Here is a 27,963-nt window from a genome sequence, read left to right as displayed (position 1 = left end):
GGCCTAGATAATCTTTCTCCAAGAGTGGCTGGAGAGTTGCTACCACCCTCTTGAGTACCTCACCCCTAAAGGGGTTATTTGTGACAAGCTGGTACTTTTCACTTATCTTGGGATCCTGGGTGGGGTGGGGTTTCCCCCCAGGAACTGACAGACTGTCACCTCTTTTCAGGTTGGCAAGCATCGCACTTTCATGCAAGGATGCATTTTCTATACCCAGGACTCACCCACCCTCTTCTCAGCCTGCTCAAATTAGCCAGGATGAGTCAGGGCCAAAGGAATACATGGCTGGTTGACTTGTGGCCAGTTGACTCACTGCAAACACCTTGTCCACATACTCAAGCCTCAAAAGCTGACCCTCGTCCCACAGACCTAGACCAGATGGTACACTGGACACTTCAACCAGACTAGTGACAACAACAACAGCGTCAATGTCATCACAGAGACCTAAGCAGTCGTCCTTGCCTTTTGCACCACTCACACTCTGGCCATCGTCCAGCCTGTGTTATAGTCTGCAGCTCCCTAGAATACCAAGGAACAACGTGAGCTCCTCCAAGCTGGAGAAGCCACTGGAGTGATTGTGTGAATAGCCCACCAAATCTCACTGATTTTCAGCGAGACTAAGACCTCAGCAGAATCAAGAGCTCTGTCCACCACAAAATCTCCCAGAGGGTTCAGGAATCCAATATCCAAGGGCATACCAGCTTAATGGGCTCTCCACCCCTGCAGAAGGAAACCTGACACCATGAGACCAAACCTCAGCAGGAAATGGTGTGACCATAATAATGGTGTAAGTAAGATATGTTCAGAAGGAAAGGAAGGCGAGTAAAACTGAGGCACAGTTCAAGGCTTCATCAGTGGCCAGCAGCTTAGGAGCAGATTTCAGGCCCAACACAATGCTGGAAGCAAACTACGTAAAGTGTTTGTGCAAATATTTGTTATGTAAACCAAGTTCCCCCAAGCTGGTGTCCTCCAGGTGTTTTGGTCAACAGCTCTAATCTGCTCCGGCCAGCACTGATGATGGGTATTGTAGTCCCACCAAATCTGCAGGGGCACCAGGTTGGGGAAGGCTGGTCTAGACGGGTGTCCCAGAAGAAGAACCTAGTTTGCACCAACCTCATCCTTCCCAAGGTTCTTGAGATGCTCCAGGATCTGGGCTATCAAGGTTTCACACAGCTTGTTGGTTTCTGCCAGGAACTTGGTATCTCCACCATACAGGGTATCGTTGGATTCAACTGAGAAAACAGGTTTAGGAATAAAAACAGAGACATGGGTATTCAAGAACGCCTGACAGAAGACAAAAAAATAAACATTTATTGGTGCCTGAGTTTTATTTTCTTCCTCTTCCCTCCGTTTCGTGTGTGTGTGTGTGTGTGTGTGTGTGTTTAAGATTGTAAACCTGCAGGCATGTACTGTCTCGTTTTAATTGATTGTATGTAAGGCACTCTGGGAGCCATTTGGGCTGAAGCAAGGGGCCCAAATGCTCTAAATATATATATAAAGTAAGAATACCTACTTTTATTAAAATATTTATGTACCGCCCTCTCGCAAAACATCAGGGCAGTGCACACCAACATGAAGGCGTTACAAAGCAATACAAAAAAAATCTCAGAGCAATTCTGTCTGCCTTTCAGTTTTCCAAGTAACAATGGGTTCTATCCAATGCTAGTCCCACTCAGAGGAGACCCATTAATTCATTAATTTCAGTTGGTCAAAGAATTGTAGAGTTGGGAGGGACCCCAAGGGTCATCTCATCCAACACCCTGCAATGCAAGAACTCTCAGTAGGGCTTAGCTGGATACCACCCATTCCCAAAGGGCAGAGCCAGTGCATACATACATACACCTAAGCTTGAAAGTACTCCATCTGTAGAGTAAGCTATGGGCAAAGTAGAGTCTGAGCATCTTGGCACATAGTGAACTACAAAGTTGCATGGGCATTCAGAACATCCATGTAGGCATGACCTAGTGTACACTGATGGATCTGTTCTGTAACTTTTGGATGAAAATTCCTAATGACAAGTCTTAATTTGTTTTGACTGTTGGAAACCAAAAAAGTGGGGGGGGCGGATTTCATGCATACAAAATGCAAATACCCTCAGCAGATTGTACTAAAGTTCTAAGAAGACTCATCTGAAAATTCTGTTTCTGTTGGGAAATACACTAATGAGCCAAGTTTGTCTAATTATTCGGACTGATTAAAGCCTCTAAAGTTTCCCTTCAGAAATATGAAAAAGTCGTTCTTACAGAGTGCTCTTTGATTTTCAAAACATGAATGCTTTCTCTCACTTTAGTCTTTTCTTTCAAATTAGAACATTGATCACCGTTGACTTTATGGTACATTCAATAATTTGTTTTCAAAGAACGTAACATCTCTAAGACCAATTTTTATTTCACTTACACAAATATTTAAAATGCCAGAACAGTGTCCAAGAATTTGAAGCTTCTCAAAATAGTTTTCTCTGAAATATGTATACCCTGTTCCCCATGACTAGTGCCCAAAGCAGCATACAAGATATAAAAATCAGAAAAACAAAAATCAATAAAATTACCCATTCAACAGGGACTAACAAAGCAAGCTAAACATTATTATTATTATTATTATTAGGGAGAGAAAGCAAAACTTTCAGAAGCTGCAGCTTAAAATCAACCACATTAAAACACTATCTAAACACAGAATAAAAGAGCAGTCCCATGACACATAAAAAATTGCAATGTAAACACCAAGTGGGTGTGCTGGAGGAATGACAAAACTGAAGAAATGGAAGTGATTCTGTGTCTCCCAGGGCTTTCTAGACATCACCTCCCCTGTGACAGCATCCATCTATTTATTTAGAATACTTACATTCTGCTTTATAAAACCTCAAGAGGTTTTCAAACCAGTTTCTGAAAGATTTATTTGTTATATATTTATACCCCACCTTTTCCCCTGACTCAAGGCAGCTTATAAATAAAATAAGAGCAGCTAAAAACATAGGAAAAAGCAACAGCAACAATATTTAAAAAGAAGTAAACACACACAATATTTAACAACATACAGTGGTACCTCGGGTTAAGTACTTAATTCATTCCGGAGGCCTGTTCTTAACCTGAAACTGTTCTTAACCTGAAGCACCACTTTAGCTAATGGGGCCTCCCGCTGCCAGTGTGCCGCTGGAGCACGATTTCTGTTCTCATCCTGAAGCAAAGTTCTTAACCTGAAGCACTATTTCTGGATTAACGGAGTCTGTAACCTGAAGGGTATGTAACCAGAAGCATATGCAACCCGAGGTACCACTGTACAAGCACAACAAAAACAGCTTTAAAAATAGAATTATTTCTATAACATAATCTCATAAATTACCACATCCATGCATATACTACAACATGGAACACCATTAAAAACAGCTCTGGGCCAGTGGGGAGAACCTCAGACTCAGGGGCCCACTGCGGCCCTCAAAGACCTATCTGGCCCCTGGTTCTCTCCCCACTCATGGGCCCTGCTTTGTATCCAGACTGTTTTTCCTGACTTTGCCTGACTTGAATGCATTCTTGAACCCTGATTGGATGAATGACACAGAGGGGTGTGTGCAAATACTAGCCTATTGTACACTTTGCCTACTTCTGCCTTTGACCCTGCCCACCACTAGCACGTGGCCCCAGAAGGCAACGTGGCCCTTTGGCTAAAAAAGGTTCCACACCCATAACAGGAGTAGCCACAACGCTGCCAACCCGGGTTAAAGTAATTCCGAATGCCTCTTTCAGGTAAGTATTTGATTTTACAGAAATACTGGGATCTGCTACACAATCAAGACAGAAATCTTCCAGCATTTGCAGCTTACTCCAGTGGCCTTACCCACACTTCATTTAAGCTATCTGCAAGAAAGCTGTGTATTTTTAAAGAACTACTTCATCCACTGCCATGGCAAGAGAGAAAGCAGGACAGAAGCCAGCCTCCTTTCTTTTTCTCTCTCTCTTAGGGAAATGTCATGAGATTAAATGAGCTTGAGCATGCCTGCACTAGTAAGATATTATTATTAAAGTTGGGAATACATGAAGTTCTTTGAACCAAGCGCTCAAGAGTTACTGATGCAAAGCAGCGCTTAATCCCAGGTTTTGCACAAATAAGGTTTGCAACGTGTGGATTAAGTATTTAGGCTCTTTGTGCAGGATCATAATCCAATTGCACACTCAATACTTGCTTAGTAACCGAAAAGGATTTATCAAGCTGTGCTAAAAGGGAAAAACAAGCGCCAAACTGAGGCTGAAAACATGACCCAGAGTGGATCTTCTTTCTATTTTCATGTCACCTTTCTTCCAAGGAGCTCAGAACATTTTATATCACCAGCCTCTGCCAATCTGGCGCCCTCCTGTTTTGGACTACGACTCCCATCAGCCCCAGTCAGCACAGCATAATGCTCAGGCTGATGGGAGTTGTAGTCCAAAATATCTGGAGGGTACCAAGTTAGCAAAAGTTGGTGTGCATAATCCGCCACCCTCACTTTATCTTCACAACCACCCTGTGAGGTAGGTTAGGCTGAGAGAGACAGTGATTGGTCTAATGTCATCCTAGTCACACTGTTCTTTAGCTGAACTATGTTGAATCCCTACAAGGCAGGAGAGGGGGGATGATTCAAATAAAGCCCAGTTTGGGCATACTGGAGATGGGGGTTGGATTTGAATTCTTCTCCCACCTATGATTCCCCCCACTTTTTTTGCTTTGAGCAGCCACTCTTGGCAGAGGTTCCTTCTGGCCACCAACCATTCTGCAATCTGCAGATGAAGGGTGGTATACTAAATGAATGAATGGACGTGGCTTAAGGACTTCAAGGCTTCAGCTTCCCCACCCTGCTCATGCTGTGCATTAAGTCTCTCCTACGTACACACATACTTTGCAGGGACCAAGCAACTCCTGACACACCGGCCTGCTGCCATCACCCTTCTAGCTCTCTTTGCTAGGTGGGAGGGCCAGCTGCAAAAGCCGTGGAAGGTGAAGAGCCTCATCTTTTGGGCCAGCGACTGAAGCAGCGGCTGACATTCCTGCCTGCGCATCTTTCTAAAAGCACTGTGATTGCCTAGGAGTCACTATCAACTTCCAGGTCAAAACTGTGTGTGTGTGCACACGTCAACCAATCCCACCTTTCTCGCATGAGCCTTTTTTTCTTTTTACTGATTTTGTGTTTACATGTGGACCCCAAGAACCGAAGCCCAAGACGTGAGTTACCTGTATAAACTTCAAACGTGATACTATCCAATCTGAAATAAAATTGTAAGCTAAATTTTCTTGGTGTTGAAATCAGTTTTAATAAGGGATGTTGCACTACCAGTGTCTGTGGAATTCCCTGCCTATTAGCGTTAAGCAGGTGCCCTCGCTGTACTGTTTCAGCTGCCCACTGAAAGCCTTTTTGTTTCAGCAGGTCTACCCAGATATAGAAACTGAGTTACCTAGATCCATTTTAGAAGTTTTATTAATTTTATCTTTGTCTCTAATGATAGTGGCTCTACGTATATTTGTTTTTAATTAGACGGTGGGTTTTAGCTCCAATTTTTTTGTATACAGCTTGGAGAGCTTCTTGGATCAAGCAGTTTATTAAATCCTCTAAATAAATACATGCGTCTTTCTGCCTTTCACTCTCCTACATATTTCCAAGCTTTTACTACCGCTTCCCTCATGCTGGCTACTAATTGCCTGACAGGTCACTGTACTTAATTATAGAAGGCTGTTGATCCCTTGGCCTGCACTGTGACTTCAGCTTTGAACAGTGCCTTTCCCCAGCGCACACACAGTTGAAAGATACAAAAAAGGAAATTGAAAGCTTTAACTTTTTACTCTTTGGAAATAATGATTCCTCTCTTCTCTCTTTGCCTCTTACTGCCTTCTCCAGAATAATTATTATTATAACAATCATGACCATCATCATTACTATTAGACTTCTTAGTCCCTTGTAACCTGAAGGTTTCCAAACAACTTAAAACACAGTTTTAAATACAAATCTATTGTATCATAAAAAACAACAACCCCTTAACAGAATCCTGACTCTTGTCTCTTTGCAGCCCCACCAAACAAAAAGATGGAGCAGGGGGAGGTGGCAGTATAAGATGGATGCAGAGAGGACTTGAAGTCCTGAAATAAGAAACCTCATTTATACAACTCAGGGCAGAGGCTGGATCCAACAGAAGGGGTCTGTGGCTTCTCTTTGTCTCCAGGCCACCTTTCTGTTAACTGCCCAAGTTTACAGGCAATCTATCCACCACTAGCAAAGCAGGGCAGGGCCAGAGCCCTGGCCTCACCTGTGACTTCATTTACCCCTTTGCCCTCCATTTATCAGTCTGGCGTCAGGCCAAGGCACTTCTGCTTGCACAGCACTGGAAATCAGGCCCTTTCTTCTCTGCCTTCTCCACTCCAACTCCATTCCATACCCTGATCAGGTCTCATCTGACCACGGCTGCATGCCAGTCACGTAACTTTTATGCTGAAATAGCTCACCTCTTCCATCAGACCAAGCAACACTCCACTCCTTCATTGGCAATCCCATCCTCTCTGCATCCAGAGTAACTCCTCATGTTTACCTTTTTAAAATTCTCCACAGTCTTTTCCCCCTTATTCCCCTGATATATCAGCATCAGTGATCTTAACCGATCCACCTCTGGAACCTTCAACTGCCTTTACATCTTCTGCTGTCAAGCAACGCCATTCAATCGCCTTTGCTTGTCCATTAAGCCTGTCAGCTCCTAACAGAACACCTTTGCTAGCACCAAATCTGTCTCCTTGAAGCTTTCCTTTTCCCCCTGAAGCCACTGTTTAAAGCCGGAATGGGGGACCTACGGCCCTCCAGAGGTTGTTGGACTGCAGTTCCAATCACCCGCTTCCTCCATGTATTTACAGCTGCCATATTCATAAACAATTCCATCTTTGTGCATAGGGTAAGTGGTAGAGCACGGGGACATAGGAACCAGCATTGCACTGAGTCAGACCACTGGCTCATCTCACTCAGTATTGCAGACACTGACTGGCAGCAGCTCTCCGGGATTTCAGGAAGGGAGTCCCTCCCAGTCATACCTGGAGATGCCAGGGATTGAACCTGGGGCCATTTGCATGCAAAGCAGATGCTATACCACTCAGCTATTGTGGTATGAAGTAAGATCTCAGTCTGTGTGGTTCTAAATTAACAGGAAACTGCCTTATGTGGAGCCAGACCATGCAGAGCCCAGCACTGTCTCCACTGATTGGCAATGGCTCTCCAGGGTTTCAGATACCTAGCCTTAAATGCAAAAGATTCTGCACATGCTTTGCTCACAGAAGATCTTCGCTTCAATCCCAGGCATCTCCTTTTAAGAGCATTGGAAGTAGCAGAGCTAAGAAAGCCCCCGACTCTGGAGTAGAAATCAGGAGTAAACCCTGAATCATTGGCCAAGCTGGCTAGGGCTGATGGGAATTGTAGTCCAAAACTTCAGGGGCAGGGCACTAGAGTAGATAATACTGGGGAAAATGGACCAAAGGGCTGGCTCAGTCGAAGGCAGCTGCATTACTGTACACACAAGCAAGTCAGCATTTGGTACTGTGGCTTGCGGGAGCCTCATAATGAAATTCTGGGGCTCCCAGCATCAAAGCCTCCCTCTCTTACCTTTGTCTACGTGGTAGATGTAAGTCTCCTGACTCATTGCTGAGAGAAGATGCACGACATTTGTATAAATCCGGACTTTATCATCACCGTTATCTTCCCAGGTATAGTCCTGGATGACGTTCAGCAGCCCTCGCACAAGAAACAACACGCCTTGCTCGGGGTGGTCCTATGGAAAAAAACCACACACACTTAAGTAAGACCCAGTATAATCAAACAGGATTCTGCACTCCTGCCCCCCAAAAAACACTTCAGCCACCAGCAACATAACATCCTGCTTTGAGAGATTTTGTGCTGGCTCAGCAATGGTTAACCAAGCACTGTCATAAGCAGGTGAAAGGAGACTGAAGAGCTCTTAAGAGAGGCTTAGAAGCGCTCACCTTAACCCAACCGATTTCAGGCAGTTTAGCAGCATGCTGGCATGTTGTTGTTTTGTTTAACTTTGTTTCCGTGGAAGAGCATCAAGTCATGTGAGAGCCCCCACCTGCACTATGCAGACTGAGGTTTACCTCCTATTTCTAAGGAGCTCAAAAATCATGGAGAAAACGCTGGGAAAGGCAGAAAGCCTTCATGAAATCCACATGGCTCATTTCTGGCTCTTCCCAATTTGAGCCTTTGAAAAAACCCAAAGCACAAATGTTTTGAAAGAGCCTCGTTTCTGAGAGCAGCAAGTGGGGAGGGGGCGGCTGCACTCAAGTCCTGCTTGCAGAGTTTCCAAGAGGCATTAGGTTGGCCATTTTGAGAATAGGATGCTAGAGATGGCCTGAACAGTTTTTAGCTGTTCATATGCTCTTAAAGGGTTTAAGGACCGTCAGATGAACCCAGCTGGATGAAACCAAAGGGCTTACCTAGCCCAGTATTCTGCTCCAAAAAAATGCCTTAGGAAAATGCAAAAGCAACAGCCCTCTCCCATTGTTGCTCCCCAGCATAGTGCCTTCAATACTGGAAAATAATATATACCCACCTTGACTAGTAGCCATTGACTAGTCTTTCCACCCACCAGGCGACTGGGTAAAGGCCTTTTTAGTGGCAGCATCCAAATTCACCAATGGTCTGCCTAGAGCCAACCTTAATGTCATTTTGGTGTCAGGAAGAACTTTTTTAAAAAAAGAAAATTAGTTTGTTTTGCCCCCCAATTTGATTTTTCTAATGATTTTACACAGCCCTTATGTGTCTTCTTGTTGATATTTTATTTTATTTTAGAAACCCCCAACTGTTTTTGTCTTGCCTAGCTACATAAGCTGCCCTGATAGTATAACAGCGGGTTAGAAGAATAAGCCTTTCAGCCCTAAAGATTGAGTGGCTCATGCTGGCTACTTACAGGAATGATCAACAGAGTGGAAAAGAAATTGCAGAGGAATTCCAGGAGGAACGTTTCAGAGGACCGCATCTTCCCATCTATGTTGATCGTCTTTGGCACCTCGGGAACAAGGCTTATTGCCGCTTTGAAAAAGGCATCCGCTGCAAAGAAATCACAGCCACTGCTTTATGAGCAAGCAGAACATAGATTTATCGACAGGCCTGTGATTTTAAGTAGACCTGCATACAGGCTCAAATCTCTGCTGCACTATCCAGCAACCTGCAATTATTCAACAAGCAGAACTTGCAACAGAATGTTTCAGGGAACCGTGATCTCCTAACAGGAGTGTTCAGGATTCCAACTCAGTTATGCTCCCCTCCAAAATACTGGTTCTTAAAGACAAGTTAATTTGCGCAGTTAGCTTTACACAGCAACAGTGGTATTACATTTCCCATGGGCTACTAAGATAAGGAAGTCTATGGAATGCAATCACATCTGCCATTGCTCTGGTGTTACAAAACACACATGCTCAATGACTCTGTATATGACATTTTGTCACCAGAAAAGAAATAATCTGAATAGCATAAGTATCCAGTTCCACGGACAAGAATACTCTTGGCTTTCTAAAGTTACTTCAAATTACATGGGATGAATCTCCAGATCTTTTCTTAATTTAGCTTTCACTAGTTCGTCTGCTTAAGTCTATCCCAGCCTGGGTAAAAAAACAATCCCAACACTTTTAAAAAAAACAGTAGCAAACTCCTCAGCCCCCACCAAAAACATTAAACCCAGACACCGACATCAGAATAAATGCATTAAAAGGTCTGCATCATACAAGTAATACAACGTGATTAGTCTTTTGAAGGCTAAAACAAGCAGACTTGTGAGTATAGTGTCATACCTCCTCAAGCAAGAGATCATAGCCTAGGATATATTTTTTTTGAACACCACACATTGGAAAGGCATACAGAAAAACAAGAAAGCTGAAATTCGCCAACACTGTAAAGTGCAGTCAACCTACATCTTGTGAGCAAACAATCTTATTGATATTCCAAACATATTCAGAGACATTTAAATAATGATACTTCCTCAAGGAACACACACAAACAGAGAGAGAGAAAGTCTCAAAATATCAGCAGCAATGCAAAAAATATTCAGTCAATTGTTATGCCTTTTAACACAGAAACATAGCTGTCCTTCGTGTCCTATTAAGTCACATAGAGAAAAGCCCAGACAACTATTCCCTGCTTTTGGGGAGGGCAGAGAAGAGCAAAAAGGAACTGCTTCAGCCAGCAACTCTCAGCTTTAATTCCAATAAATTGCTTTTTGAGTCTTCTCAGGGCTACAGAAAATGCAGGGTTGTATCCAACTTAGTGCTACTCAGAGGAGACCCACTGAAAGTAATATGCCTAAATTAGTCACAAGGTTGTATTCAACGCTACCTCTAAAATGAAAGGACTTGGCTAACGTAAGTTCATTGCTTTCAATGGGTCAGAGTAGACCTTAGTTGGATGCCGCCCACCGGAAAATGGCTTAGCTGGTGGTCCTTACTCCAGAAAAGATGGGTTTCTGTTTACACTGATCCCAACGCAAACTGTAGGGAGGAAAAACCCAGCGGGAAAAGGAGCCAATCCACTTAACACTCAGCAACATTACTTTATGGGCAGGGGGGAAAACCCCTCTCCCTCCCTCTCTCTCACAGCAATTTGCTTTCTGTGCAACTGTCCTTTCATCATAAGAAAGCCCTGTCACCAACAAGAGAACCATGACACTTGTCTTGCACAGCCAAGCCACCCAGGACTACTCGCAGTTGCACTCGTAGGTTTGGGTCAAGGCAATTTGCTTCGAGTCCCTAAGGAAAGTGGACTGGCGTTCACCTTCCCATGAAGCCGACCATTTAACCACCTGCCTGCGCTGCATGGCCAAATTCTCCTCCGTGCTCACAGGGCGACAGCGAGAATTCAACCCCAGGTCAGCTGAATTGTCACCTTAGCAGAGAGGCGGCAGCCAGAACAAAGCTTGAACACAGCCGCAATTACTTCTGCCTCCTGAGGGAATCAGTCAGAAACAGACTTGAAGAGCCATCGCTCTGAACTACCAACCATGACACAGAGAGGCATATCCTGAGGCAACATGCTTGGCTAGGAAGGCATTTAATGTATATTTAAAGGCTGGTTTTCCCAGTACTCAAAATGGCGTACAGTATGTAAGATGTGGCTGGATTCCAACTCTCGTTCCTCCATTCATTTACTGCCTTTTTCTCCCGCCTTTTTCTCCAAGGAGTTCCAAGGTGGCAAACATGGTTCTCCAGCTCCTCGTTTAATCCCCACCCTGTGAGGTAGGTTGGAGACTGATCCAAGGTCACTCGAAGTGAACTTCATGGCTGAGTGGGGATTTGAACCCCAGCCTCTCATGTCCTAGCCTGCCACTCTAACCACTGCACCACACTTCTTCCCCAGTCGGAAGGTCAAAATCAGCACTCTGAATTGCTAATTGGATTTGCTCACACATCTCACCAGGCAGCGCTACTTAGCACCCTTCTTAGGATATTGTCAGTATCTGCAGAACCACGAAGGAACTGGCTGCCTGTCTTTTATTTTTATTTTTTTGACAGACGACCGTCTTTACGACAACATGAAAACACACAAAGGAGAAGCTGGTGGAAAGCGAAGGGAGGGGATGACAGCGGCCGGGTAACTCTGCCTCCACAGCCCACCTTTTGAGGGAAAGCTACTAATTTAAACCCAGCGTCATTTACAGTCCACTTAAAGCGGCTCCTTGCAAATATAGTTCCTTTACCTAACCTTGAAATATGGCGAGATAAATTTGAAATACGCAGCTCCTTATATAGGCTGTCCATTAAGCCCCCCTTTCCTGAGGCAAGCTGGCACTGCGTTTGATGGGGGTGGGGAGGTGAGCGTTCGCGGCAATAAATTGCCAATGATGCTTTCCTGGGCCTCAATTAATAGCTTGTGCACTGCACCGTATGCAAGCTACTTTACGCTCCGCTAAATTTCCCATTCTTCCCCGGCAAGCAGTGGATCTTCCTTCGTTCTGGCTGACCACTGGGCAATAAATCCTTCCATGGAGGCCTGCGCTATTTCCGCGTGTGACCTTCAGACAAGAAAAATTAATGCCCTGTTCTAACGGGGCCCAACTGTGCCTGGCTGCAGGGGAAATCACGCCTCGAATGTTTCCTTGCAAAGGCAGGGTTTCCCAAAGGCCTGCTACACGTCTGCTCTTGGAAGGCTCCAAATGGGCTCAGAGGATTGGGAGCATACTCCCCACACCTCTCTCCATTTTTCCTGTTCTCCTTTATTGCATTTATATCCCACCTTTTTCTTCACGGAGCTCAAGTCCCGTCCCTCCCATTTAATCCCTACAACCCTGTGAGGTAGGTTAGGCTGAGAGGCAGTGACTGGCCCACAAGGTCACCCTGTGAGCTTAATGGTGGAGTGAGGATTCAAACTCTGGTCTCCCAGGTCCTACTCCAACACTAACCACTGCACCACACTGCCTCTTTTGCATAAGACCCTTTTTAAAACCAGCTTCTGGGGCAATTCTGGAGGCTATAAGGTATTTGTGATCATACCATGTTTCCTAAAAAAGTTCAGAGTGGTGTGCACAGCTCCCTGCCCCCCATTTTATCCTCAAAATAGCCCTACCAGGTAGATTAGAGAGAAGTAAGCTAGGTCAGTGTTTCTCAAACTTGGGTCTCCAGACATTGTTGGACTACAACTCCCACCATCCCTGACCACTGGTCTTGATAGCTAAGGATAATGGGAATTGTAGTCCAACAACAGCTGGAGACTCAAGTTTGAGAAACATTGGGCTAGGTGATACATAATTAGGAAATCATGGTTTCCCAATGTATGGACAAGGCATAAATAGCCCTGGGCCCATGCACTCCCCCCTCCTTTTTCATAGCCTCAAGGAGGAAACCAGAAGTCTCAGCTTCTGCTTTTAAAATGAACCACAGTTTCTCGGTATGTCTGAACTGCAGCAACTATGGTTTTCTTTTAACTTTAGAGAGAACAAGCCAAGATCAAACCACAGCTATCCACAAGTGCAATGAAAGCCATTCAGTTCCAAATGGGTCAGAGACTAGATTGAAGGGTCTAATCAAATCTGGGGTGGGGGAGAAGAAGAGGCCATTGCAGTTTCTGCTAATGCCCCCTTTTCTTGGAATTAGAAAATATGCAGTACTAAAGCAGCAAATATAACAAGATGATGAAAAACATCAGGATTGAGGATTCTTCGTCCTCATTTCCGGATGGCCCAGAAAAGTAGGCCAGCAGAAACACAAATATTTCATCTTGCTGTGCTATCAGATAAGGGTGGGGGCAGCTAGGAATATTAGATCAGCTATAGCTCTGTGCACTTTTGAACTCTGAATCCAGATTCGGTCAGCGCAGTTGAGCAAAACAAATCCCACCCCAATTTCCATTTTTATCTGTCCCTCGGTGAAATTAGTCATCCAAGTTAGTTGGATACCTCTGGCCATGTGGCATATTATGCTTTGAGCCAAGCAAAGTTTTAACAGCTCAGAAAAGCATTATGTTATGACAAACCTACACTGTTTCACAATCACGTGCCTTAAGTGAATGCTATAAAGAGAAGTAGAATTAACAAATCTCCGTGCATTTTGCCCTCAGAGAGATTGCTAGCTTGGCCCAGGACATTACCCATTACAGGAAACATGTCTGGTGAGGATTCCTCATTACTCTGCAAAGTTACACTAAGTCCAAAACTGTGGTTCGTGGACCACAGTGATCCGCAAGATCCATTCAGGTGACCTGCAGCACGTCCACATTAAATATTCACATTGATTTTTAATTGCATTGCTGTTGCTTCTTTTCTTTCTTGTATTGTACTGTAACCTGAATTTTACAAAATGCAAATTAAAAAGGTAAAGGTACCCCTGCCCGTAAGGGCCACTCTTGGCAGACTCTAGGGCTGTGCGCTCATCTCACTCTAAAGGCAGGAAGCCAGCGCTGTCCGCAGACACTTCCGGGTCACGTGGCCAGCGTGAAAAGCTGCATCTGGCGAGCCAGCGCAGCACACGGAACGCCATTTACCTTCCCGCTAGTAAGCGGTCCCTATTTATCTACTTGCACCCGAGGGTGCTTTCAAACTGCTAGGTTGGCAGGCGCTGGGACCAAGCGACGGGAGCGCACCCCGCCGCAAGGATTCAAACCGCCGACCTTTCAATCGGCAAGTCCTAGGTGCTGAGGCTTTAACCCACAGCGCCACCCGTGTCCCTCTAAATGCAAATTATAACACAATAAAACACAATATAGGAAATAAAAGTAATAAAATCACACAGCATCTAGCACAGTGCTTTACATTTGCTGTAGCAGGCAGAAGGGGCCATTAAGGGCTCCACCAAGAACCACCAGCAAATTTCAAGTGACTCGTGGGGGAAACAGTTCGGGAGCCACTGCACAAAGAGATCCAGTTCAGTGTGCAGGGTCATGTATATATAGTGTGATCCTACACACGTCTTCTCAAGTAATAGTGCCACTGTATTCTGCTCTGGTCAGACCTCACCTGGAGTACTGTGTCCAGTTCTGGGCACCACAGTTCAAGAAGGACACTGACAAACTGGAACGTGTCCAGAGGAGAGCAACCAAAATGGTCAAAGGCCTGGAAACGTGTTTAGCCTGGAGAAGAGGAGGTTAAGGGGTGATATGATAGCCATGTTCAAATATATAAAAAGATGTCACATAGAGGAGGGAGAAAGGTTGTTTTCTGCTGCTCCAGAGAAGGGGACACGGAGCAATGGATCCAAACTACAAGAAAGAAGATTCCACCTAAACATTAGGAAGAACTTCCTGACAGTAAGAGCTGTTCGACAGTGGAATTTGCTGCCAAGGAGTGTGGTGGAGTCTCCTTCTTTGGAGGTCTTTAAGGAGAGGCTTGACAACCATATGTCAGGAGTGCTCTGATGGTGTTTCCTGCTTGGCAGGGGGTTGGACTCGATGGCCCTTGTGGTCTCTTCCAACTCTATGATTCTATGATTCTATTCTATGATTCTATGAACTCAAAGTTCAGTTGAGTCCCATTTGCTGCTGAAACCATCCAAGCCAGTAGGTAGCATTCTTTTCCATAGATCCCTTCCATCCAGACACTGCCTAGTCCACAGCCCACTTAACTTTTAGCAAGGTTGCTTTGTCATATGACTTTAGGACAAATTGCTGTACCCAGTACTGAAGAATCCAACTTTTTAGCTATGATACAGTTTGCATTCAACTGGCTGGCAAGGACTGTCTAGAAAAGCAAATACTCTGTTGAAATATAGGGCCAGTCTCTCTCTCTCTCTCTCTCTCTCTCTCTCTCACACACACACACACACACACACGCGATAAATAAAGTCAAAGCATCAGTCAATGATGACTGAAATTACTTGCATAATATTTTTAGAGTAACCGTCTCGTGTGTTAATCTAGTTAGCAAAAAACTAACTGCAGATCCACAAAAAATTGAAGTATGGAAGATTTTTAGTACCATGTGCAAGAGCATCTAGAACTAGTGTCAACACTGATAGTGAAAGGAGACAGTAAGGCAAATGGGAGGTAACACAGAAGCAGTGGGCACATTTCAGACTTCCAATCCAATTTCAAGACCCTGAATTCTTTTTTTAATGAAGTGGGTGGAAATTCCACACACAAGCCAAGGTGTACCTTCAGTAGAATTTCAGGCATCCATTGAAGCCTTTGGGAAAAGGCCGGTTAGAACAGGGAAGGGCTACAGCTCAGTGGTAGGGCATCTGCCTTGCATACCGAAGGTTCCAGGTTCAATCCCCAGCATCTCCAGGTAATAATATATTTATTTACGGCTATTAGCCCATAAAATATGTACAAACATAAAAACACAGAAGGATAAAAACCAATACATCTAACAACAGAAGGGGAACACCACGATGCAAGGGTGGGTCATTGAGCAGTGACAAATAACAGGTTGGGGCCCGGAAAGATCTAACAGACGGTTCACAGAAAAAGGAGAACTGGAGACGAAATCCGTCATGCACTCTCATCATAACTGTCCGATTAGTTTTTGTTGTTGTTGTTTTTTGGTGGTTTTTGTGTGTGAGATAACCGCATTCAGGAATCTCGCCACCTGCAGAGTTACAGAAGGATCTGTATCCTGCAAAAGGAGTGCGGCATGTGACTCAACAGGCCTGCCAACCAAGCGCAGTAAAGCAGGACCCAGGAATTTAGTCCTAGCTATGATATGTAAGGGACAGTTGAACATTATATGTGGAAGAGATTCAACTGTTTTCCCGTCACACTCGCATAGCGAAGACACCAAACCCTTGGAAAATCTGTGGCTCAGCAGGTTCGATGGAAAAACATTGAACCTTGCACGAATAAATGCGAGTCGGTGTGGTACAGATGAAAGAGATGACATGTATGATGGAAGGCCAAGTGGTGGGGTTATTCCATGATACCTGGGGGAGCAGACACCCCCACCCCCGGAGAGGTTGTGTTGATTTTCAATGTCTGCTAATCTTTGCTCGATAAGGCTTTTGGCTGAGCGTAGGTTCATCTTTAAGGAGTCCGCTGGGAAAATTCCGATGCTCAGTAGTTTGGCATGGATTTTTCCTACCCACGGGTTAACAAAGTCATCCCGCCAGAGGCACTGAAAGAGGTAATGGTCGGGAAGCCTATGCCAGCTGGACAGCCAATAGCCAAAGACTCGCTTCCAGATGACCGTCTCCAATGATGCAATCCTTAACTCCAGATGTATGGCTGCATTGCTCACACACATGGGGAGTTTCAGGAGGCGACGGAGAAACTGATTTTGCAATGTCCCCAGCGATGTTAAATTGGACCCTGGGGCCCAGAGCGGGGCAGCATAACAGAGGGTGGAAACCACTTTTGCGTGTTATTCTTCCTGTTGCATATAAAAGTAGTATCTCACACACACAAAGCACAGTTCAATGGAAACATGTACATTTTTAGACAAATGGGCCATACAGTTAAACTTTAGAAATGTTGTTCTGTAATTCTGTATAGTAACCCATCAGTTCAGGCAGCACACAATGGTGTGATTTCTACGGGCTTCAGGTAAAGTAAAAAAACAACAACCCTAGTATTGGTCTTGCAATTTGCATCACTCTCTTGATTGCTAGCCTTGGGCAAGAACACATACATGAAATATTTGATCCTATTTTAATTTATAGCAGAAGATGAATCACCAACAGTCCCAGCAAATGGTTTTTTTCTGTCAATAGAGTTGGTAGAGTTTTGGAATTGCTTCATGTTTCAACTCCCAATGATCTGTCAGGCACAGCACTCTGCCCAGTTCTCAATGGAGGTCTATAGGAAGTCTTACAGGAGCATATTTATACCTGAAGTAGCATCTCCAGGTAAGGCTGAGAGGGACGCCTACCCCAAACCCTGGAGAGCAGCTGCCAGTCACTGTAGACAATACCATGCTAGATGGGCCATTGGTCTGACTCAAGCAGCTTCCTATGTTCCTTACTTTGAACAAGCAAATGCACCCACTAATTATCCAGCGGGGTGAAACAATAGTGAATGAGTTAATAACCATAGCAGAGGAATGGAAAATGACTTCACACTGTGGTCTCTGCTTGGTTTGTCTACAAACAAGCCAAACAAACAGAAAGTGCACTGCACTGACTTCTCTATTGTTTTCGCAACTCGCTCGGATGGAACAGTCAGCTTTGCTCTAAATCCCCAATGAGGCACACGGCATCACGCCTAAACAAAGAAATAAAAACCAGTAGCCTTGCGGTGAAAGCCTTAGTCAGCATCTGATGTCAGCATGTTTGCATTTACAGCTGGAACTTACTAGCACATGTGCAATTCTGGCAACTTTTGTCATCTCCGGAAAGGGGCAAGATTTAACTTGCTTGAACTTGCACATGTCTGAAGCCATGCCGATCAGAAAGAACATGTCATACATGCACAGATTCTTCTATGCTCCACCCCCGCATCCCCAAAACAACCTATGGTCAAACTGTCATAAACATACAATCCTACAAGTCTAATCATAAAATGGTAAACATATGTAACTGGCTCTTCACTAGTCACATGATCGACCAAATAACTTATTATGAAGCTGCCTTGCCCTGTTTTATTATTCTGTGTTTATTTAGAGCTTATTTACCCTGCTCCTCAGCCAAAAAGGCTCCCAGGATGTCATGTACAATCAGAACAAGACATTACCTTCCTGCAAGCGTACAAAAAACCCAATGCATAGGCGGAAAGGAGCAGGGAGGGAAGAAGGAAATAAAATTCAAACTCAATTTCTAAACAGTTGTTCCCATAATGACCAGCTGGCAGGAGAGGCCTGGTAGAGCTGCACCTCCAGCAAAACTGATGAAATGAGCCTTGTTTGCTATCTCTTCCACTGAAGTAACTCTGCTGGAATGGCTGCCCCCAGATGGCAGCTGAGGGAGAGGAGGCCTCACACAGCCGGCCTGTCACACCAGAGCTGATGGAGGGAGGTCTGTGTTTCACCTGCTTAAACCAAAGGTCCATTGAACACAATGCCTACACTGAGTGGGAGCAACACACAGCGTAGAGTCTATGAATCTAGGACAGAGATGGGGAATCTGTGGCCTTCCTGATGTTGCTAAGACTACAGCTCCCATCCATGCTGACCCCTGACCACGCTGGTTAGGGCTGATGGGAGTTGTAGGACAGGTGGAAATCCCCATCCCTGATATAGTAACATAGGCTGCAGATTTATTCCAAGTCACACCAATGGTCTACCTGCCAGGAGTACAGCTTACACTCGAGTAGGACCCTGGCAGAGACACATGCCGGACTGGAATGTTCCCTCCCTCCTGATCAATCGTTTGGGAGCTTCATAAGCTTTCTTCAGCCCGAACATCACAGCAACCGATGCCAACTGACACCGGCACACTTAGGGATCCGCAGTGTTTGCACAGCTTTGCATGACAGACCTCAGCAACTCAGCATTTTGGCTAATCTACTTTATTTACATACAAACACACACAGAGCATTGCAACATGGCTCCTTCTCTCTCTAGCACCAGACAGCAAAGAGGAAAAGGAACAAAGGACAATTGTCCCACTTCACGGAACACAGTAACATAAACATCCTGTCTCTGTCACTTCCCACTCAGTCAATACACCACCAGGTGATAGACAAAAATCCCATGACTGCAATCACGGAGGAGGAATTCTAACACTACCTAGTTCAGCACTATCTGCACACTGAGCAGTGGCTCTCCAGAATTTCTAAGAAGAGTCTTGCCCAACCACACCAAGAGATGCTGGGGACTGAATCTGAGGGCTCTGGCATGCAAACTACCCACTGAGCTACAGCCCTTCCCTACACCATGTTGTAAGCTCATTCTGAGAAGGGACTAACCCCTTTATACATCTTTCAACCATCACAACCCTACAACAGGAAGAACAGCCCAGAGGGCAAATGTTCAGGACATCATCTTCTTGACTGTAAAAACGGCAACAACAAGAAGCCTCGTTCTGCTGGAAGAAGGGTGTCACACACTCTTGCCTTTTCGAGAATCCTGTATTGCTCTCCACTCAAAATGCATTTATAGGGATTCCTTGTGATATAACTTTTGCTACATAAACCATGACACTGACACCTGAAGGGATGTTTGGACTGCATCCAAGGCATCAGTTATGCATTGTTTCTAAAGCCTGAAGATGTTGTACCAAATACATCTAGCACAAAGGAAGAGCTTCCACCAAAACAAACGCCTCTTGGAAAAGAAGGGTTGAAATGTTTTATGGGACTAAACATGTAGCAGTTAAAGACTTTTCTCTTTTTTTTTTTACAGGCAGAGGAAGGTTTTGTTCTGAAGGAACAAAAACAGTCTCATTGTTAAGCAAATTAGCACGTCAGCATTAACGTCCTTACCACTTGCCAAAAATAATGCTAGAATTCTTAAAACATGTCACACGTTTGTATGCTCTGCTTGTTTTATGTCTTGCTTAAAAGCAAAATCCAGGCTCTGAGTAGTGTTATTTAATCATAGGTTCAGTAGCACTTTTAAGTAAAATGTGCGCATTCCTTAGATCTTAGAATTCCAAGCTCTTATCGTGCCATGCCTACACTCTTTCCTACACGATTTCTTTTTTTCACTAGCTGAATACTTTCCCTTAGCATGGAACACGGGAACATAGAAAACTGCCTTATACTAAATCAGACCATTGGTGCAACCAGCTCAGTCTTGTTCTAGAGTCTAAACTGACTGGCAACTGCCAGGGTTTCAGATGGGGGACAGTCCCAGCTGTACCTGAGATTCCAGGGGACTGAACCTGGGACCTTCTGCAATGAAGGGGGGTGCTATGGCCCTTCTCCAAAGCATATTGGTTCTGTGCAAAGGAGCCATGACAAGCAAAGGAACCAGCTCCTTCCCAACAGAAGCAATCCTCATGTGTTCCCACTGTAGCTAGAAAGACTGCTTCCTAAAATAATAACTTGTTTTACAAACGAAGAAAGATCATGAGGCTTACCTTGCGAAAGGCACTGGTTTGCCAAAGCAATCTGTCCAGAGTGCAGGTACAGATTGAGACGAGAAAATATGCTTGTCAAAGATGGAATTGTAATGAAGCAGAAGGCAACGCAAGCCTTAAAAAAAAAGGTAAGAAAAGTTTTCAAAGACTATTCTGAACATGTCTTAAATCAGAGGTTTGGGGAATCGTGGCCCTCCAGATGTTGCTGGGTGCCAAATCCCATCACCCCCACTTAAAATGACTAAAGTGTACTCAGAAATAGTGGAAGCATAAGTACAACCAGCCCACCCCCCGTGCTAAACCATGGTTTAGCGCTCTGGCCAATACAGACCATAGTTCATGCAGAAAAAATAAGGAGGAAGAATTCCTTCAGTTTTCACACCTACCCTGACAAATGCAGCCGTTTTTCTGGAATGATTCCCTTTCATCACTTTTCGCGTTTCCATCGCCAGCTGGTTCACACTCTGTTTTTAAAAGATTATGTTACCTACAGAAGCAACTCTGCAACTCAAACAATTCAAGGATTTCTCCAGCAGAAGTCAATGGAACTAAATAAATAACAAATATTCTTGTTTAACTGATATGAAATACAAGCTTCAGGGAAAATGAAAGAGCATACAGCTGTAATGATGTGCAAGGAGGGTTGTGCATACTATGTGCAAAAACAAGACCAAAACCCCACATGAAGATAACCAAAATTTGCCTGAGTTCAAGGGTACATTCCATTCAGGTGAAAACACTTCCAGAGCAAAGCAGGGCCAGTGAAGGAATGTTGCCTGGGGAGATGAGGTGTGAGCTGGGAAGGGTTACAAGGGTCAGAAAAAAATGGCTGGGGGAGTGTGCTTTGAAGTCCTCCACCCATGACTTAGGGACAAGAATGCCACCTTTAAAAATTCAAAACTAGTTGCTGTGCTAGTTTAGTGCCCAGGAGCAGTCAGTTTAGACTGAGGAAAAGTATATTTCAAATACTGTTTTTCCTATATGAAAGCAGGAAAGAGGAACACTGAAAATGAAGGAGGCAATTCAGGATATTCCCCACTAATGAGCTATCGGCTCATACGACTTTGTGCTTTTCAATTTGCAGGATGAATTCACCAGCAACATGCCAAATATCAATATAAAACATGATGTACGAATGCAAATTCTCTGCTGTTAAAATGCCAACAAAATTGACCTTGCTCTGTAATGAAATGCAAGGAATGACGGAATGCAGCAGGAAAAAATAGCTCACACAGCTCCTGAAGTCCTATTTCAACTTAAGGAAGTATGCTCACATGAATCAGCTGGACGAGAACAGGTTCCAAATTGCAAAACATTGATCTGGCTTCAACATAAAAACTCAGCTGCTGCTCAAAGTCACGGCCAAATGAAACCTGGATTTAAAAGATTCACAAAGTCATTTCTTATACAGGACTCTGGCATCCAGTTACCCATTCTTTCCATCTCATTTGATGCAGTGCAGCGCTAACTCTTTCATGCAGTATTGACCAAGCAATGTGGTTCATATCACATCTTTTTTTTCTTTCACTTCGTTTGACAGAACCTTTAGGAACACACAACTCTCTGATGCAATGGGGGCAAAACAGCAGCCCCACTGGATCAGAGCAAGAGGTCTATGTCACTCAGCATGCCTCCCCCTCCCCCCAGTGTAAAGCCAGAGGCTGCTGTGAAATTCACAAGCATAATTACAAAGGCAAGCCCTGCTGTGCATCTTCTAGCATCCTGAGGTATACTGCATCTGGCCATGGAAGGTTTAATTTAGGTGTCATAATTAAAAGCTAAGGGCCAAACTACACATTGCATCAGATATACTGTGCTTTCTTGTAAGCACACACACACACACTGCCAAAGCCAAAAACTAGCAGCCAGTTAAAAGCACAATTAAAATGCAGATTAAAACACTGACCAGCCCGGCAGATACTCACCATTCTCAAAAATCCATTTATCAAAGAGGCTAGCATTCGTTTTTCGTCTTCTAGTGTCAGTGCACTACAAAAAAGCATCAATATTTAAGAAACCCATCAAAAATAAATTGGTGCTACATTATTATTGTTATTATTGTTATTATTATTATTATTATTATTATTCATTTCCTTTCTATACCGCTTTATATTTTTAAGAAAAACCTCAAATTGGTTTATAGCATAAACGTGAGAAATGAGCCCTGTTGAATTCAGTGCGGCTTACCCCAGGGTAGGGATTGGGGAGGAATCTGAACAACTCTCATTTCAAAGCAGATTCACCCGAGCTGATCTGGATGGATCATGACCTGGGGAGAATCCCGAGGACCAAACAAAAGAGGCTGGGAGGGGCACTTTTGACTTCCTGGCTTGAGGTTCCCAACCCCTGAACTACAGCATGCCAAAAGATGTCTGTAGAACAGAAAAGTCACACAAGCAATGTCTGGAACGCCCCAGTCCTCAAACTCCTGCTTCACTTGACTTGCAGTCAAGATGGCGTCTTTCTACCTTGCTACCAAGTCCCATTTATCACAGGCAAATAGGAAGCTGCTCTATACCATTGGGTTTCTCTAGCTTCGTATGGCCAACGCTAAGTAGGCAATGGCTACCCAAACTTTCAGACAGGAGGTTTTTCCTATCCCTACCCAGAGATGCCTAGAATGAAACATGGGACCTTTTCCATGCCATGAATGTGTTCCACACACACACACACACACACACAGAGAGAGAGAGAGAGAGAGAGAGAGAGAGAGAACATGATAACAAGAAGAAATATAATACTTGTGCAGATCGTGAACCAAAATGAGATCAGCAAGTGCAGCAAATTGTGCAACTCTCAGTGATTTGCAAACTATGCTTTTACTTCTTTATAAATTTCACTGCATTGTGAACCAGGGCAAGTGGGAATAAATCTCTAGAATTCTAGAGTTGGAAGGGATCACAAGTGCCATCGAGTCCAAACCTCTGCAATGAAGGAATCTTTTGTCCAATGTGGGGCTCGAGACCACCACCCTAAGATTAAGAGTTTGCCAGCTAAGCTATCCAACATCTACTGTGGGACAAAACTGTTTTGGAAAATAGTTTGAATCCACCCTGTAACAGTGAGCAGTCACTGTTTGCAAATTACCAATTCCAAAATTAATTTAGGATAGGGCCATAGAACACAGCAAGGGTAAACATCTGCACTACAAAAGTAGCGCATCATGGTGTGATACACTGGGCGAAAACAATAGCCATAAACTGCTGGGATATTGGCAGGGGGTAGGGGGTAGGAAATTCAGTTTCACATCATAAGCATTTAATTTGGTTACCAAATGGGGAGGAAATAAAACCATACACATTCAGATGAAAACGAACTACGCTTAATTACAATTAAGTAATCCAGTTTAATCCTGGGCATGCTAGTCCCTGGTGTACCATTTTGCAATTCTCCTAGTGCAGACACCAGATGGGAACAGAGTAATTGCTCTGGAATACAAATTCAATTGGAAGGGAAGAGTGAACCTTCACCATGATTAGCTCATTAGGGTTTCGCCATCCAATACAGGCATAACAAGAAACTGATGAATGGTTTGGAAGATGCGTGGAAGGGAGCACTGGGTCCCCAATAAAAATTGCTAATTTAAAAACATGACCGCAAAGCAGCTGTTTAAATGACCCACACAGTGCTTTAGCTTGAGTAGAGCCCAAGCAGGAAAATGGCATTATCTAGTTCAACTTTTTAATCTAAAACACACTTTAACATTTGGAACTGCAATGGAAATGTTACCAGCACCTCTGTAAGGCAAGTCTGTATTGTCACTCCATATAGTAGACAGAGGGACTGAAGCTGGCTACCGTGAAAATAGGATGCTGGACTAAATTGGTTATTGGCCTGATCCAGCAGGGTCTGTTTTTGCTCTTGTGAGAGAGTGCAGCCTGTCTAAGGCCACCAAGCAAGCTCAGAGGGCCTTCTTGGTAGTGGCACCCACCCTGTGGAATGCCCTCCCATCAGATGTCAAGGAAATAAACAACTACCGTATTTTTCGCTCTATAAGACGCACCAGACCATAAGATGCACTTAGTTTTTGGAGGAGGAAAACAAGCAAAAAAAATATTCTGAATCTCAGAAGCCGGAACAAGAGGGATCGCTGCGCAGCGAAAGCAGCGATCCCTCTTGCTGTTCTGGCTTCTGGGATAGCTGAGCAGCCTGCATTCGCTCCATAAGACGCACACACATTTCCCCTTACTTTTTAGGAGGGAAAAGTGAATCTTATAGAGCAAAAAATACAGTATCTGATTTTTAGAAAGAATCTGAAGGCAGCCCTGTTTAGGGAAGTTTTTAATGTTTGATCATATTTTTAATATTCTGTTGGGAGCCGCCCAGAGTGGCTGGGGAAACCGAGCCCAATGGGTGGGGTATGAATAATATATGATGGTGATGAGGATGATGATGATGCCAGAGGTGACATTCAAACCAGGGACTTCCCAATTTGCAGCACAGGTCACATCCACAGCATACATTCCAAGCACTCTTCTAGGACTGTAACAGTCATGGCTTCCTCTAAAGAATCCTGAGAACTGTAGTTTGTTAAAGGTGGCTCTGTGAGTGGTAGACTACAGTTCTCAAGATTCTTTGGGATAAGTCATTACTCTTACATTTGCTTTAAATGAAGGATTTGGATGTGACCTTTTCCTTGGTCACTATTTTTGCAAAGCTTTGCAATACAGCTCCTTTTGCAAAGGCTGGGCAATCCAGTTGATGCAGGCTCTTGCAGATGTTGCAGAATTATTTCAAAAACAAAGCAAGATTTAAGGAAAAAACTGTTTGGCATTTGAATCCAACCAAGTTTCACTCCGAGTAAACCTCTTGAAATTGGTGGGTGCAAGTATGTCTTGTCCATTAATTTCAAGGGATCCGCTCTGAGTAGCGCTAACAGTAAACACAACCCAGTATTGTTACGAGTGCATTTGCTAGAACTTATTGCCCTGGTAACTGAGACCAGATTAACACCTGTACCAGAAGAAGTGCTTATGAAAAATTTCAACGACTGATAGTCCAGGGCAATTATTTTATTACTCCAGAACTTACTAATGATAGCAAGAATTATATGGATTCAGCACTAAAAAGTTAGTCCCATTCCTGCAATTAAGGAGTAGATGACCAAGAAATAGAAATGGACCAAATGGTTGTTATTGTATGCCAAAGAAATAGGCTGCATATTGAGATCCCTTTAGTTCAAAAATCATGTTTTCTGTTTATAGGAACAAGATTTACAGACATGGAAAATCATTTGTTTTCTTTAATGTGCTTTATTTATTTATTTTAAAAAGTGAATTTCTGCCTTTATTAGATAAAAGGACTAAGGAAGCAAAGATGATGCCAGAAACAATTAAGATTTTGTTCTCAGCAACACCACGACCTCCTGTATTGATCTCATCACAGTGTCGCACAGCAGTTTTGAATCTGGTGGCACTGTAGAGTAGCAGGAAATGCAAGTGTCTTTTGCATCTCCCTTGCCCATAAGTCCCACACGTTTCCAGGTAGGACTGGGAATGTCCTTCAGCTTAGCTTAGCTCAGTAAAAAAAAAGTCTCTTCTCTGAAAGCCCACACATTTGCACATTTGCTATGATATGTAAACCAGGATCAGGGCAAATCCTGCAATTGTGACCAAATAATGGAAGGGAAATTAGCATGGCTGGCATTTGAATGCAAATCTCTTAACTGGCACTTCTCAGACTAATGCGGCTATCTCTGAAGTTTGCACTTCTTCTAACATTGTGAAACAGTTCAAAAGTGCATGTGCATATAAGCACAAAAATGCATATATTCATGAAAATAATTTGCAAAAATCCACCACACTAGGGAATAAATTGCTGGCAAAAACAGGGATACCGTGGGAAATGCACATATAAATGCACGTGGGTTTTTAAGTGGGCCTTTAAATTCTTTTTGCAAAGCTGATGCAGATACGGAGGAAATGTGAACTTAAGATCAGAAGAATGAGAAACTCAGAGAAAGCAAGACCGAGATCCATAGATCTTGTGAGTAATCTTCCCTCCTTGCCTGGCATTAAAAGGCATCTATCAAAATGCGCCCCCCTCCTGCCCACTGAAGCAGGCAACCAGCTGAGCACAGAGACTGCCCAGGCACCACAAAGAAAATGCAGAAATGACATTTCTATGTTCTCTTCCTGTAAGTTCTTAGCATCCTTTTGGCACTAAGTATCAGGAGAGCCATGGTTTTCCCAGTAGTGATGTATGGAAGTGAGAGCTGGACCATAAAGAAGGCTGATCGCCGAAGAATTGATGCTTTTGAATTATGGTGCTGGAGGAGACTCTTGAGAGTCCCATGGACTGCAAGAAGATCAAACCTCTCCATTCTTAAGGAAATCAGCCTTGAGTGGTCACTGGAAGGACAGATCGTGAAGCTAAGGCTCCAATACTTTGGCCACCTCATGAGAAGAGAAGACTCCCTGGAAAAGACCCTGATGTTGGGAAAGATGGAGGGCACAAGGAGAAGGGGAAGACAGAGGACGAGATGGTTGGATGGTGTTCTTGAAGCCACAAACATGAGTCTGACCAAACTGCGGGAGGCAGTGGAAGACAGGAGTGCCTGGCGTGCTCTGGTCCATGGGGTCACGAAGAGTCGGACACGACTAAACGACTAAACAACAACAAATCAGGGGAGCAGCTTTTTGCTGGAAGAAGAGTACACAGGACAGAGTACGCATTTCAAAATGGCAAAAAAAAGCAGCATTTAAATGTGTTCTGTTATTTACTTCCAATATTTGTTTGTTTTTAAAATACTTGTCAGGTATAAGCATACCCATATCAATACTGTATTGTTCACTGGAGTTGCGAGTGCTTTTTGGAGAGGCACTTTAACTGACACCTGCATCTCACAAAAGCATTTTATTTTGTTTATCCCTTTTGACACTCTTAACATTTATTCCCTGCCGCCTCTCTCTTGCTCCACCCACAACCCATTTGTTAAGCTGTGAAGTCACCAGCACATCCCAGATCATCTTCTCTTTGTTTTGCATTTAGAACAAAGCAACATTTTAAGGAGCAAGCAGGCCAGTGCTGGTATTTTGTTTTCCTGCACACAGCCCTGAATAAAAGCAGCACATGGAAAAACAGTTCTCCAACCCTGAAGCCTTGGCCTCAGAACTGATCACAACAACAACAACCACCACCGTTTAAAATGAAATTCATTATAAGGAGACAGAGAAAAAAACCTTACTTCACAGAATCGTGCATTGTCTTGCACACATGCAGAAGGGCATTGAGTATGACAGGGTCCTTGGTTGGCTCCAGTTGGTGCCTAAACAACACGTTCGGAAAAACAAGAAGGAAAAATATTATTAGCAGTAAGGTTGAAGCTGTGGTGGTTTAACATGGGTTACGCAAAATCAGATTGGGGGGGGGGGAGGAAGCATATACACTTAAGCCCTATCAGCACTGTGCAGTTAAAGCAGTATCACACTACTTTAAACAGCCATGGCTCTCCCCCAAAGAATCCTGGGAACTGTAGTTTGTTAAGGGTACTAAGAGTTGTTAGAAGACCCCTATTCTACTCACAGAGCTACAGTTCCCAAAGTGGTTTAACAATCAATCCTTCTTCCCAGGGAACTGTTAGCT

The 27,963-nt window shown here is 43.9% G+C and overlaps 1 protein-coding gene across 4 annotated transcripts in view; it reads right to left on the bottom strand.

The window, feature by feature from the left end:
- The window catches only part of VPS35L (VPS35 endosomal protein sorting factor like), an 83,074-nt gene that overhangs the window by 8,309 nt on the left and 46,802 nt on the right, over positions 1-27,963 (bottom strand). For all 4 annotated transcript variants that reach the window (XM_079953724.1, XM_079953721.1, XM_079953723.1 and 1 more), the window contains exons 22-29: positions 27,566-27,646; positions 22,305-22,368; positions 21,654-21,752; positions 20,766-20,843; positions 20,380-20,494; positions 8,919-9,058; positions 7,601-7,766; positions 1,114-1,232 (exon numbers count right to left, since the gene is read on the bottom strand). In XM_079953724.1, coding sequence (XP_079809850.1) covers positions 1,114-1,232; positions 7,601-7,766; positions 8,919-9,058; positions 20,380-20,494; positions 20,766-20,843; positions 21,654-21,752; positions 22,305-22,368; positions 27,566-27,646 — 862 coding nt within the window. The remainder of the gene's footprint in view (positions 1-1,113; positions 1,233-7,600; positions 7,767-8,918; positions 9,059-20,379; positions 20,495-20,765; positions 20,844-21,653; positions 21,753-22,304; positions 22,369-27,565; positions 27,647-27,963) is intronic.

This window comes from Podarcis cretensis (genome assembly GCF_951804945.1).
Source record: "Podarcis cretensis genome assembly, chromosome: 14".
Classification (NCBI taxonomy): domain Eukaryota; kingdom Metazoa; phylum Chordata; class Lepidosauria; order Squamata; family Lacertidae; genus Podarcis; species Podarcis cretensis.
Note: the sequence above shows the minus strand (reverse complement) of the source record. Positions and strands in the feature narration are given on the sequence as shown.